Source organism: Seriola lalandi, unplaced genomic scaffold (assembly GCF_002814215.2).
Source record: "Seriola lalandi dorsalis isolate HSWRI2012SDOR001 ecotype SW California unplaced genomic scaffold, Sedor1 jcf7180002054974, whole genome shotgun sequence".
Lineage (NCBI taxonomy): Eukaryota > Metazoa > Chordata > Actinopteri > Carangiformes > Carangidae > Seriola > Seriola lalandi.
Window position 1 is genome coordinate 554,449 of NW_019525524.1, and position 14,454 is coordinate 568,902.

Genomic DNA, 14,454 nt, shown 5'->3' on the forward strand with positions numbered 1-14,454 from the left:
TAATTCAGTTTATGTGGACACATGAAATCTGTCTCTGTCAGGCTGCGGCTGTTCCAGAAGTTTGATACGTTCAGGATCCTGGTGTGTGGAGGAGATGGCAGCGTCGGATGGGTTTTGTCAGAGATCGACGCTTTAACGCTGCACAAGCAGGTACACACACACACACACACACACACACACAAACACACACACACACACACACACACACATACATACATACATACATACATACATACATACATACATACATACATACATACATACATACCAGTGGCGGCTGCTGGTCTTATAAGGAGGGGAAGCTCATTTTCGGCCTACATTAAAAAAATCTGTCCGTTTATTTATATGTAAATTCGCAGAGTGACAGAAGAGAGTCGCCAAACACAAGGCTAGTCGTTTTTAACAAAGACAAAGTCGCTGAGGATCAGTAACGTCTCCAGATCAACTCCGAACAACGGAATGAAAAACTTGAAAACTGCTCCGGTCGCTCATTTCGCTGTCAATCAAAAAGGGACTCAGCCTCAGACAGCTCATCCAATCATCATGCAGAAGCCGAGTGTCCGGGCCAGCCCACTGCCCCATAGACCCCCAGAGACGCTGAGCGTCCGATGGGCGGCACAAAGCCCAGCATTTATCCAATGACCATCTAGTTTCGCTGAAGTCAGGAGACGCTCGGCGTCTACACTGTGTAAAGCTCTGTGGCGCTGCGGGGATGAATGATGAGGAAGTCGTGTCGGTTACCTGTGATAAGGAGCTCATTCTGAACAAAACATAAATGCGTTCTAGCGAATATTTAGTCAATGAAATGTACACACAACAGCACATATTTGACCACTTATTTTGTTGACATTTTAGGGGAAGCTGAGCTTCCCTTGCAGTCTTAGAGCAATCGCCACTGATACATACATACATACATACACACACACACACACGCACACACACACCTTCCTACAGTTGTGAGGACACAACCCTCACAGTGTGGAAATGTCCTGACATGGTAGAAACGTCCTCACAGAGAGACGTGAAGGCACACACACATCGTTTAATGTTTCAAGGAGTCTTTAAAGAGAAACTTCACAGCTGAACGTGTCTTCTTGATTCAAATCCAGAGGACACACGTGCACCTGCCATCCTGTTTCACCTGCTGTGTACACCTGATGAGCTTCTCCTCCATCACAGTGTCAGTCAGTCTACTAACAGTTTGCTAAGAGTTAATTTGTCACTACCATAACATACGTAGCGTGAATAATTTGCTCTCGTTGATAAGGGGGCACTAGTCCTCAGGAAGGACAGTGTTAATGAACTTTATTTATTAGGGCTCGAGCGCACCGAAGGATTGTGATTATTATTATTCCGACCAGAAGAAGAATCGCCTTTTTGAGGCCTTTCCCGTGCTCAAGAACTCATGAAACTTTGCACACGCATCAGGCATGGTGAAATGTTATGTGTCTCGCCACCTAAAAATTGTAAAAAAAAATTTATCCCCTGCTCTGTGTTTCACCTACATGCACGAAAGTCGGTAGGCGCATTTATCATGCCAAGACTCTAAAAAAGCCTCTTGCGCCCTAACCCTCAACCAAAGAGGAAGTCAGCCATTTGAATTCAATATGCAATTTTGCCGCCGTTTTTGCGATTTGAGGTCACGTACTTTAACGAACTCCTCCTAGGGAATTCATCAGATCGACATAATCTGTGGTCAGCCTCATCATAAGACCATTGTGATGTTATATAGCGAAGCTTTCGAATTTTCGCTGTAGGACCCGCCCCTGATGGCGTGACGAATTTCGATCCTTCGCCATGAAAAATGAACTCCCTCTCATTCCAACACAAGTTGTCCAAGCTGCCTCAACCTTTCTGTGTCATAAGAGTCCCGCCCTGAACACACTCATATGCTCATATTCAGTGATACTCATAGTGCCCCCTTGTGGAAACAGGAAGTGTCATGTTTTACATTTTGATATACTGCTCATAGTAGGTTGATCCAATCATGATCCAAACATGTTCAGGAAATGCTTAACAACTTGATTGTGCTGTAGTTAAAACTGTGACTTTTCATGGAACAGCCTGCCTGTGGCGGCATGGCGAATTTCGATCCTTCGCCATGAAAATTCAACTTGCTATAACTCCAGCATGCTAGTTTTTTATGTGATAAAAGTCCTGCCCTGAACACACCTATATGTCCATATTTAGTAGTATTTATAGCACCACCTCTAGGCAATATGTGGTATTATGATTTACTTTTTCATTTATTATTCCTAGAGAGTTGACCTGGCACTCAATAAAACAGTCAGAAAATAATTTGTTGAATATGCTGATGCTTCATGGATGTCAGTTTTGAGTTTTCACTTAAGGGTGCGGCTCTGGCGGCATGTCAAATATGTAACAGGAAGTGGCTTTAAGTCCATAACATATTGTCCAATTCCAAGATCATTGTTGGTTTATTCTCATCTTCAGACCAGTGCAATTCTACAGTGCAGAGCTTTTGAGTCTTCGTTAAAGGACCCGGCCGTGGCAGCACAGCGAATTTCGATCCTTCGCCAAAACTGTCAACTGTCAAAAATCTTCAAAAAGGAAAACATGGTGATAGTAAAAAGTTACAAAAATTACTCTGAGGCACTTCTGCTGTTTTGGTAGAGTTTGTTTAGAATTGGCTTATAAAATTGAATATTGCGCATGTAGACAAAAATAAATGTTACTTGGAGAACATGGCACAGAAAGAACAAAGAACGTGGACAAACAATTAAGTGCACAATGGCTAAAAGCCGATAGCTACGAGCTTGTAGCTAAGAGCAGATGGCAAAGATCAGTGTGTGAAGTGATCACGACGGTTTTATCCCCTGGGGGCTGGCGCACGTTTCAGGGTCGTTTCCCATCTTCTCCTTCGTTTCAACTTGGAGAAGAGAGTCATTTTCCATGTAACTTTAATTCTAGAGTTTACCTATAAAACTCGCACATCCATCTTCCACCAGGACCATAAAACATTACATGAAACACCATATAAACCTAATGGCACTAATAATGACAGACAGGAATACTATAAGTGTTGATTTCATATTACATCCTTCAAAACCTTAAATTTATCATAATACAAGTGGTTAACGGATCAAACAACATAATAAACCTTTCCTAAAGCTAATAGTAAATAAATGTGGATTAAACTGCAGTCCTTTGACTATAATAGTACTAATAAAGACATTCTGGATGTTATGTAGTGTGTGTCACCTTGTGTGAAGGATGATGACAGTATGGTCACATGAAAAGACATTGTCTTAAACCTACATATTACATTTCAACCATTCTTGAGGATTCAAATCTGGGATTTACCTTTTACATGGAAAACATCACATAGGTTACAGAACAGTTAGGTATTTCATTTTCTATTTTTCTCAGATCTGTGTCTGTGAAGAGAGTTCTGCTGGTCACTGCTCAGGATTGGAATGTGGGTTGTAGTTTATGACTCTGTTATCTAAGGGAGGAAAGGGGGGGAAAGAGTTTGTGTGTGTGTTCATGCATGGCACAGAGAGTTTAGGAATCACACCTTAGTGATAATCAGTCCTTTTGATGTTGCTTTTTCTATATAAGAAACTGAAAAAATGAAGAGACAGAGTCTTATTGTTAAAAACCGGAGACTTTGCCTATGTTCCAGTTTGTATCCAGTTTGCCTGGTGTCCATTCGTTGATCCTCTGGAGCTGAGCCTTTGACCCATGGTCCGGTTGTGCGTCTCTCTGACTGGTTGGCAGGTCCTTTGTCTCTGTTTCCTATCAGTTTGATAGTTTGATGGTGGAGGAGTAAGAAAGTGTCAATTTTGGGTCCATAACTCTGCACGTCCTTACTGTGAACTTCTTTAATGGCTTGTGACTGACGCTGGACCAGTTGCTGCTACACATGTAACATGTAACTGTGAATCACACTCTGCAGACCGCAGTTACACATGTAACTACAGTTCTATGATTCAGAGACAGTCACAGCTGGATTTCCAACATCTGTGTCAGTTTGAGTGGAGGATGGAAAATGGATGACCTGACAGTTTAATGAAGTGACTCTACAGATAAATGACTGACTCTAAAGTTACTCTTCATAGCACTGTGGTCCCTGAGGTTCAGGTCCATGTCTGTGCTCCATCAACTGCGCCCCCTGCTGCTCCATCACCATCCTGGCCTCCATCAGTAACAATAGTCTTTAGTTTTGGAGGATTTTTTTTTGTTGCAACATTAATGCAGTTTAAATGTGAAATAAGCATTAACGATCAGTAACAAATGTTCGAGGTGACGTCTTCGCTGTCTGGTTTTGTCCGACCAACAATCCAGAACCCAAAGATCCTCAGTGTGCTGTGGCATCTGAGAAGCTGAGAAAGTTTCACAGTTTTGCTTAAACACATTAACACTTGAACAGAAATACTTAAAATAATTGTTGAATGATTTTGTTGTTGGGTTCATTGATTAATCACATAAATGTTTCAGCTCTTGTACTTTTATTTTTGACATGTACTTGATCTTAAATAGTTTAAACTTTGTGCAAAAGTTAGGGTTAGGGTTGAAACTCAGATATAGATTTATACTAAATTATACTACCGGTAGTTTCTTGATTTGAACGTCTTCCTGCTCTGTGAGGCTGCTGTTAGCTGTGGATGATCTGTCTATAAACTCTGTTTCTAAATGTGTTCAGTGTGAGCTCTGATTCGTCCTACAAATGTCATGTTGACCTCCAGACCCTGAAATATAAAGACTGGAGACCGAAACAACCATTTAGGTGTGTGAGGTTTTTCCCTTCTTTGATGTTCACCTGTCACTTCGTTTGGGCGGGATTTGTACAGAGTCTGGATCCCTGTAGTGGAAAGAAGCAGATGTTTGGGGCACCCCAGCCGCTCACCTAGTAGAGCAAGTACCACATAGGCTTAGTCCTAACGGCAGCAGTCTGGGTCTGGGTGCTGCATGTCGTCCTCTCTCTCCCTGACCTTCCTGTCTCTCTCTCACTGTGCTATCAGAGTAAAGGCAAAAAATGGCCTTGTCTGTTTCATGTCTGTGTGTTCAGACCTGAACACACAGACATGAAACACATCGGTTAATGTGACTCACTGTGGATATCATTATCTGTGATGTGGAAAATGACTGGAAATGTGACTCATTATCACTGTAGCATGTGAAATGAAACATGTTAATTGTATTGTTGTATATCTGTTTCAGTGTCAGCTGGGTGTTCTTCCTCTGGGGACCGGGAATGATCTGGCCCGGGTTCTGGGCTGGGGTTCAGCCTGTGACGACGACACTCAGCTGCCTCAGATACTGGAGAAACTGGAGAGAGCCAGCACCAAGATGTTAGACAGGTAATATGATAGATAGATAGATAGACAGATCCAGTCTCCTGCCAAGCACAGACCCAGTGTTTTTGACCAGCTTGTCCAGTCTCTTTGTGTTCATGTCGGACATGCTGCTGCAGCAGACTGCAGCATAAAAGAGTAAACTGGCCACCACTGATGATAAAACATGTGCAGCCTTTCACTGCAGACGTCAAAGGACCTGAGCTTTGTGAGGAAAAAGATCCGGCTCTGCCCCTTCAGGTAGATGGCATCTGTGTTCAGGGACCAGTCTAGTTTACTGTCCAGGTGCACACCTACGTATTTATAAGTGTGCACCACCTCAATGTCCTTCCCTCGAATGTTGACTGGCTGAAGGGTGGGCCTAGACCTCCCAAAGTCCATGACCATCTCCTTGGTCTTGGAGGTGTTCAGAAGGAGGCAGTTCTTGTCGCTCCATTCACTGAAGGCCATCGTCAGATCCCTGTACTCCTCTTCCTGCCCGTTCCTGATACACGCCACAATAGCTGTGTCATCCGAGTATTTCTTGTCAGGTAATCCACAATCCAGGATGTGAAGCAGAGATCCACCTCCATCCCTTCCAGCTTGTCTTTAAGGATGAGGGGATGGATGGTGTTAAATGCACTTGAGAAATCAAAGAACATAATCCTCATGTAACTATCTCGCTCATCTAAGTAAGAATGGGCCGTTGGAGCATGTAATGGACGGCATCATCCACTCCAACATGTTCTTTGTAGGTGAACTGTAAGGGGTCTAGTGCATGTTCAACCTGTGGTCTCAGAAGGTGGAGAAGCAGCCGCTCCAGGGTCTTCATGATGTGTGATGTGAGGGCCACCGGTCTGTAGTCATTTATCTCAACCAGAAGGGTCTGACTGACAAATACAACAACTGTCCCTGGTTTGAGTCTCATGTGATGAAGAGACTTCATTTAGGAAATCCTGAATGTAGTCCTGGGTTGAACTGAGAAAGGCCTCATCAGTCAGTTCGGTGAAGAGAACCCGTTCTAAATGTGTAAGAACTAAGGATCTGAAATGTCCTTTCTGATCCCACCAACACCACAGGTAAAACTCCTGTTACTTCAGTCACACTTTGAGCATCAGGAATTAAACACTGACAAAGCTGGTAAGAATACCGTGTGACTGTGTTTCTGTGTTTAACTGTTGGTCCTAGATCATGAAAAGGAACCTTCACCTGAAGCCCTAAAAACTTTGTTTTTTTTCTCTACTCCTGCTGCAGGTGGAGCATCATGGTTTACGAGACCAAGTTTCCACGGCAACACTCTGCCTCCACCGTCACAGAGGACTGCAGCGAAGACTCAGAGGTAACAGGAAATGACATCTCCTCCTGCGGTTTCCCATGTCAGAGTGCAGTGAGGATGTTCAAAAGGTTGCGAGCTGTCGACTCAGGTCACACACCTGTCTGACCTCAAGATAAACTGGAGCAACAGATCTGCCGAGGTTCATTCAGCTCCTGTGGCATTAACCTGGATCCAGTTTGTCTCAGAGTCTCAGTCAGTGGTTTAACATTTATGAACACAGAGACAGGCAGTCAGTGTCTGACATTAGGATAGTTTATAAAACCTTTTTAAAACCGAGACAAGGGAAAGAGTCAATCTAGTTGTGGAATAAGAAAAATGTTTTGGACCCACAGACTGTACTGACCCTGATGTTTGTGTCCTCTGATCCAGGTTCAGCAGATTCAGACATATGAGGACTCAGTGGCTGCTCACCTGTCCAAGATCCTGACCTCAGACCAGCACTCTGTCGTAATCTCCTCCGCCAAGTACGACTGACTGTTGTGGTCCTACTCCTCATACAGTTCATAGGTTTAGATCTAGTTCGTTAACTGACGTGTGTGTGTGTGTGTGTGTGTGTGTGTGTGTGTGTGTGTGTGTGTGTGTGTGTGTGTGTGTGTGTGTCTCCATATACTCAGGGTTCTGTGTGAGACGGTGAAGGACTTTGTGGCTCGTGTTGGTAAGGCTTACGAGAAGAACACAGAGAGTTCAGAGGAGTCGGAGGCCATGGCCAAGAAGGTACAACACTCATTCAAGACATGAGTGTGTCTTACATTAGTGTTTCTGATGAGTCAAGTTTCTGTTTTGGACGAGTCATGTTTTTCTGTCGCAGTGTGGCGTCCTGAAGGAGAAACTGGACTCTCTGTTGAAGACTCTGAACGAGGAGTCCCAGGCCTCCACCGTCCTCCCCTCAGTGCCTCCCCCCACCATCGCTGAGGAGCAGGAGGAGGTTGAGGGAGTCATACTTCCTCCCCCTCTCCATCATCCTCCTCCTCCTCTTCATGCCCTGACCAGCTCCGCCCCCTGCTCCCCGCGTACCAACACCTCCTCTTCGTCTGCGGCCACAGCCATCTTTAAGCCCAGGGAGCAGCTGATGCTGAGAGCCAACAGTCTGAAGAAAGCCATCAGACAGATCATCGAGCACACTGAGAAAGGTCTGAAAGACTGGAAAGTGTTCACATGTCGAATGTTTCAGGGAGGAGGTTATTAAACCCTGTTCTGTGTTGTATAGCTGTGGACGAGCAGAACGCACAGACTCAGCAGCAGCAGCAGGTGTTCTCTCTCAGTCGAGCTGAGGAAGAGGACGGTCTGGTAGAGGAGGACGAGGAGGAGGAGCTGGAGGAGGATAAGATGTCTCTGCACTCGTCCTACAGCACCAAACACCGCAACACACGCAGAGGTGAGAAACCCTGCACTACCACTACAACTGCGGGTTATGTAACAAGTCTGAGGAAATTACAGAATGAAATGATTTACTCTGAGTTAAAGTTCAGTGTTGTTGCTCTGCAGTGAAAACAATGATACGGTTTGTATGATGCATATAAACCAGACAGCAGCACATTCTTCTGTAGATTCACAGTTTTATGTTTATCACTTACAGCTGACTGAACTTCCCATCAATGGTTTGTTTTTGTACAATAGACAGAAAACTTCCCGATTGCCACTACACTTTCATTAAATATGTTTTTCAGCTTTAAGGTCATTGTTAATCAGGGTTCAAGCCTCAAAGGGGCAGAACTCTATTGTTTTCGTGTCGGTTTATCATTGTCCAAGCCCGAAGGGGACTGGGGACCATGCATGCAAGACAGCATGGTTCTCAGTTCCAGCGAACCCTACTTTTACTCTGATATTTATTTTTTTTCCGTTGGTAAAAGTGGTACTGCAGCCTAAACTGTAATAGACAATGGCATGAAATCGGCAGGGTTGGTATAGACCGCTGCATGTATCTTGGACACCAAAAATGACACACGTGACAGTGAAGCAGCTACAGCTGCAGCAAACGTCTCATCTCACTGCGCTGCAGAACAGAGAGGTTCAGGAGATCCTTTGTTCCCACTGCCATCAGGCTATACAACACCTCAGCCAAAGGAAGGGGACTAATCTTATTATTATTGTTTATTAATTATCAACAGTTTTTATCATTATTATTATTATTATTATTATTATTATTATTATTATTATCAACAATGAGCTAATGGACACATGACTTTCCCCCAGGGGATAAATGAAGTATCTGTCTATCTATTGAGGGCGATATGCAAGAAACTTTGCAGATAGAATGTAAAGATGCTCTTGATCAAAAGTTGTATAAAGATTTTCATTCTTCCAAAAAATGCGCTTGTTAGAAAGGCAAAACTTACTGTAGCTAGCTGTCAAAAGGGGAAGTGTTGCATATTTTTGGCACAATAGGACATTACTTCATAATACCACTCCGAGGACCTGTACAAACTTTGGTTCTAATTGGCCACTAGGGGGCGCCACAAATGAGAAAAGTGTATATCTTGTAATTGGCTCCATGGTTTCTTATGAAATTTGGTTTACATGATCAAGATTCATTCTTCAGTACATGATTCAAATTTAGTAATGATTGATTAAAGTGGGTGTGTCCTATCATGGAAAATCTAAATTTCACCAAATTTCACCTTTTGAACTTCACAAATTCAAAGTTTGACTTCCTGCTACTTATGGTAAATTCTCAAGTCACTCTATATTTTTCAAAATAATCAAAATCACTTAACATCTTTATCTCAACAAGTCTTAATTCAAATGCTACCAAAATTGACACAGATATTCTCTAAGTGGTAGCTATGCAGTGTTTAAAATGGCATTTGGAACGGTCAAACGGTGAGTCTACAGAGATAGTCGATATTTTGCTGTAATAGACCGCATTCATACCTGCATGCATGTCTAGTTATTATAATTATTATTATCATTATTTGTCTTCTGCTGTGGGTCAAATTGCCGTGAGCTGGAATGAACTAGCAACATGAAACTTGGCCCAATAACTGGAAATGATGTGCATGTGCTTCCCAAGAAACATGAGCCCAGTCAGCCAGATGATGGCACTGTAATGATGGCCCAGAAATGCAATTTTGGAAAGGCCAAACCCCTCACACCATATGTCCAATGTGCTCTACAGAAAAGCCTGTCTGATTGCTACCAAACTGTAGATCATCATTGGACCAATCAAAAGTTGTATAAAACTTGTTGACATTTTATTTAGTTTTCAACATATTGACCAGTAAAGATCACAAGGGGTATGGCCCATCATGTATTTGCTCATGACTCAAGATGCCTTTGAACATTCCTGACTAAACTCACTGGAGACGTTCGGGCTGTCTGATGAACACACACACACACTGAGTTTCATTCACATCGGATGAAAGGAGGACACATGAACTACGCGATCACAGTTACTAAAATGCTGCAGGCTCTTCAATGATGAAACAAGTGTGGGATTGGTCTGACTTGTTAAACTGAATAAACGTGATGATGTGATTGTGACTGTTATAGAGTCACTGTGATATAGAATACAGATATGAGTTCTCCAGCTGCTGAGGCTCAGGTGTGACTCTGGGTGTAGCCTCATTAGGATATTTATAAATGAGATCGGACTCTCTGACTATTTTCATTATCTATTAAACTGCTCATCATTTTCTCGATGAATCAATTTCATCTTTTCATCTTTAAATGACAGAAAATAGTGAAAAATAGTGTTAAAAATAAAACTTCCCGCAGTCCAAGGTAATGTCATTATATGTCATGTTTGATAATCTGTTTAGTTTAATTTTTGCTTAAAATGATAACAGTAGTCGCACATTAATTTTTTGTTAGTCAACCAATTGATTAATCAATGTATTAGTATGTATAAATATATGCTGGTGATTAATTTGAAGCTATTGACATCAGTGCATTTTCTGAATGTCTATGTGCCGTTACTTAGCGCTGCCTGTACTGGAAATAAAAACAGAATTGCGTATATCCCAGGGTGTTAACCTAACTGTCTGTAATTGTCTGTCTGACCTGTCTGTCTCCTCAGTCAGTAAGACGCCCTGTGAGAAGCTGATCAGTAAAGGCAGTCTGTCATTGGGCAGCTCTGCGTCACTTCCTATCCAGACAGGAAGCAGGGAGAACATGCCCATGCTCAACACAAAGATCCTCTATCCTGGTAAGAAGTTTGGATGTTAGGAAACATTTATCTCATGCTGCGTTCCCACAGAGTCGGCAGAACGTGAAGAACAGGAAAACAGCTGGTAGATTAGCCCTGATGCTAACTGGTAGTCAGAGCAGGTAAACTGACTAGTGCTACTGTTTTTTACTTTGGTGGTGCATTTGTTGACATGTCGATGGTTCGTTCACCAGGAATCTGACGAGAATGGTTTAAACGATGCCAAGTGAACGCAGCATCAGTCCATCAGTACTTTATCATTACAGCAGTCTGATGTTTGTCCGTGTGTGCAGGTCTCAGAGCAGGTATCTCAGGCTCTTTGTCCAGCAGCTCTGTGATCAGCCGACTGTTGGTGAACGCCGACCCGTTCAGCTGTGACCCTGATAACATGTGAGTCTGTCTCTGACCTTGTACAATATGAGTCGCTGCACTGATAGCTTTAATTTGACAAAGCAGCGTATTACTACAAGAACATATTCACATATTAAATCTAATACATCCAAGATTGAATGAAGCATGAGAGTAGTGATGTATTACTTGTCCACACAGATTCAAACAACAAAAGCAAATATAAACTAGACATGGACCAACATTTGTATTCTCCAGTGTCCCTGTAATATCTCGAGGTATATCACATCATTGTGGACGATGCTGTAAATCTCTGAGCAGTACTAACTCAAAAGAGTTTGTCTTTATCACCAACTCCTATCTGCTGTGTAAATAAGTTGTTAATTCCATTTTAATGTAAACTAACCCCAGAGTGTGTATCTGTCTCTGTAGGGACTGCTACACTGAGAAATGTGTCATGAACAACTACTTTGGTATCGGACTAGACGCTAAAATCTCTCTGGACTTCAACAACAAGAGAGACGAACATCCAGAGAAGTGCAGGTATAACAGGAAACAACGATCTTCATGTTTACTTGTAGTAAAGAAATAAACAGGTTTTAAGATATCTCCTGTTTGATTGACTGTTTGTTTATTACTATTATTTTTAGGAGTCGGACTAAGAACATGATGTGGTACGGCGTTCTGGGAACCAAAGAGCTGCTACACAGAACCTACAAGAACCTGGAACAAAGAGTTTTACTGGAGGTGAGGTGCAGGAGGATGACTACCAACCAGGAGCACTGAACCGCTGAGTCGATGTGATTTACACCATTAACTACGTATCAACTCAACACGACTGCTCAGATATTCAAAAGTAGTGCACAGTCAGTTTCAGATTGATTCCCCTTCAGAAACAACCAGATCTTATATTTTCATGTTGTAAGACCTAGTGCAGACCTTGTCGCCATCATCCTCACTTCCAAGGGTTGCCATTCTGAAAAAAACATTTTTATCTTTATTTATGACTTTATCTACTAGACCTCAGTGTGATGACTTCACTGTGATGACCTCACTGTGATGACTTCACTGTGATGACTTCACTGTGATGACCTCACTGTGATGACCTCACTGTGATGACCTCACTGTGATGACCTCACTGTGAGGACTCACTGTGAGAGTCTGGGTTTTTACATGAGAGAGGGGGAGATGTTACTTTGAGTATGTGATTTTGATATTTAGATGTCCTATAACATGACACGTCCAGCCATTGTTACAGCAGTGAAGACATCTACAACAGGACCGTATCATACAACTGTGAGTAAATATGTGTGTGTGTGTGTGTGTGTGTGTGTGTGTGTGTGTGTGTGTGTGTGTGTGTGTGTGTGTGGACAGTGTGATGGGCGTCCCATCCCTCTCCCTAGTCTGCAGGGTATTGCAGTGTTGAACATCCCGAGTTACGCAGGAGGAACCAACTTCTGGGGAGGGACAAAAGAGGACGATGTAAGAACTCAGTCTGTCTGTCGTCCCTCATCATCTTTCCACCTGTCTGTTTACTGAACACTGTCCAGTGATGTCATGACATTCCCTGTCTCTCTCTCTCTCTGTCAGACGTTCACTGCTCCTTCCTTTGACGATAAGATTCTGGAGGTGGTGGCGGTGTTTGGCAGTATGCAGATGGCCGTGTCCCGAGTCATCAACCTGCAGCACCACCGCATCGCACAGGTACATACATACCTACCTGTCTGGTGCTGGCCGTCTACCTACCTGTCTGTCCATCCAGCAGTCTGACTGTCTCCTTTCCCTTCTCCTTGTCTCAGTGTCGGATGGTGAAGATCACCATTTTGGGAGATGAAGGCGTCCCGGTTCAGGTGGACGGGGAGGCGTGGATCCAACCTCCAGGTTACATCAAGATCATCCACAAGAACCGAACCCAGACCCTGACCAGAGACAGAGTGAGTATTACAGCCAAGGGTATATGTTTGGTTAAGGTCTGAGGTTCTTCACTGTCTAATTCAGTGGGTCCACTCAGCTGAAACAGACTAATCCAACAGTCCTGCATTACACAGAGAGTTGCTTCTCATTTTTAGTCTACTGTTATTGATATAAATGTGATGGACCTGTCTTCACCCGTCAGTGTACTCCTCCAGTTTATTCAACACCTCTTTAAAACTGAACACAAACTCAACATTAGAACCCTCTGTCAGTCTGAGACAGGTGGGTTTAATAAAGTGTAGAATGAACGTTTTATCTGTGAAGCCCATTGATTAGGTTTCAGCACTTGATAGTGGTTTTCACATCTTGTGTGTTTCAGGCATTTGAGAGCACCCTGAAGTCGTGGGAGGACAAACAGAAGTGTGAGTTTCCACGGACTCCCCCTCCTCAGCCCCCTCAGCCCCCCCTGTCCTCTCAGCCAGAGATTGTCTCTGAGGAAGATGCCTCACTTGTCAGCGAGTTCGGTCAGGCAGCAGGAGCTCTCATACACAGGTAAACACAGAGTTAACGTCAGGATGGGTCAGACCTGGAACAACTGATTCTTGCATCAGTTATTATATCTATCTACTGAAGGAAATAAATTGAGGTGTGTATATATATATGTGTATGTATATATATATATGTATATTATTGTGTGTGCTTTTTACACATCCAGACATTCAGTATATTGTTTCACAAAGCTGGGACTCAGCTGTAACACAGTCTTAAAGAACTGGACATTTTCAGATATATCTATACTGCAGCAATCATATTATTAGAATTGTTCATAACAGACAATTATCATCATCATCATCATCATCATAACAGTTAATCGTCATCATGATCAAAACAGAAACATTTAACTCAGCACACGACTCAGCGGGATCTTAGTTAATGATTCTGGTTGCATGAATATGAAGATATACATATAAATATAAAAATAATAATGTAAATATGATAATATGAATATAAATGTTCTCTGTCTTTTCTTTGATCTTTCAGTATCCGTGAGGTCGCTCAGTCTCACCACAGTATGGAACAGGAACTGGCTCATGCTGTCAACGCCAGCTCAAAGGCCATGGACGTGGTCTATGCCAACTCCAAGAGCTCTGGGGTACGAGACTATGGTCTCTACTGTCCTCTCCTGGTCTCTGCTTTCCTGTCCTGGTCTCTGCTTTCCTGTCCTGGTCTCTACTGTTCTGTCCTGGTCTCTACTGTCCTCTCCTGGTCTCTGCTTTCCTGTCCTGGTCTCTACTGTCCTCTGATGGTCTCTACTGTCCTCTCCTGGTCTCTGCTTTCCTGCCCTGGTCTCTACTGTCCTCTGATGGTCTTTACTGTCCTCTCCTGGTCTCTACTGTCCTCTCCTGGTCTCTACT

At 43.1% G+C, this 14,454-nt stretch overlaps 1 protein-coding gene across 1 annotated transcript in view; it reads left to right on the forward strand.

Moving 5' to 3' along the window:
• dgkd (diacylglycerol kinase delta) overlaps positions 1–14,454 on the forward strand; it is a 36,882-nt gene that overhangs the window by 15,610 nt on the left and 6,818 nt on the right. Inside the window, exons 11-25 of the mRNA XM_023396247.2 lie at positions 5,185–5,324; positions 6,552–6,636; positions 7,003–7,097; positions 7,248–7,347; positions 7,442–7,763; positions 7,841–8,008; positions 10,649–10,777; positions 11,071–11,167; positions 11,558–11,668; positions 11,776–11,872; positions 12,500–12,607; positions 12,716–12,829; positions 12,925–13,059; positions 13,419–13,591; positions 14,081–14,192. Of these exons, the coding sequence (XP_023252015.1) occupies positions 5,185–5,324; positions 6,552–6,636; positions 7,003–7,097; positions 7,248–7,347; positions 7,442–7,763; positions 7,841–8,008; positions 10,649–10,777; positions 11,071–11,167; positions 11,558–11,668; positions 11,776–11,872; positions 12,500–12,607; positions 12,716–12,829; positions 12,925–13,059; positions 13,419–13,591; positions 14,081–14,192 (1,986 nt within the window). The remainder of the gene's footprint in view (positions 1–5,184; positions 5,325–6,551; positions 6,637–7,002; positions 7,098–7,247; positions 7,348–7,441; positions 7,764–7,840; positions 8,009–10,648; positions 10,778–11,070; positions 11,168–11,557; positions 11,669–11,775; positions 11,873–12,499; positions 12,608–12,715; positions 12,830–12,924; positions 13,060–13,418; positions 13,592–14,080; positions 14,193–14,454) is intronic.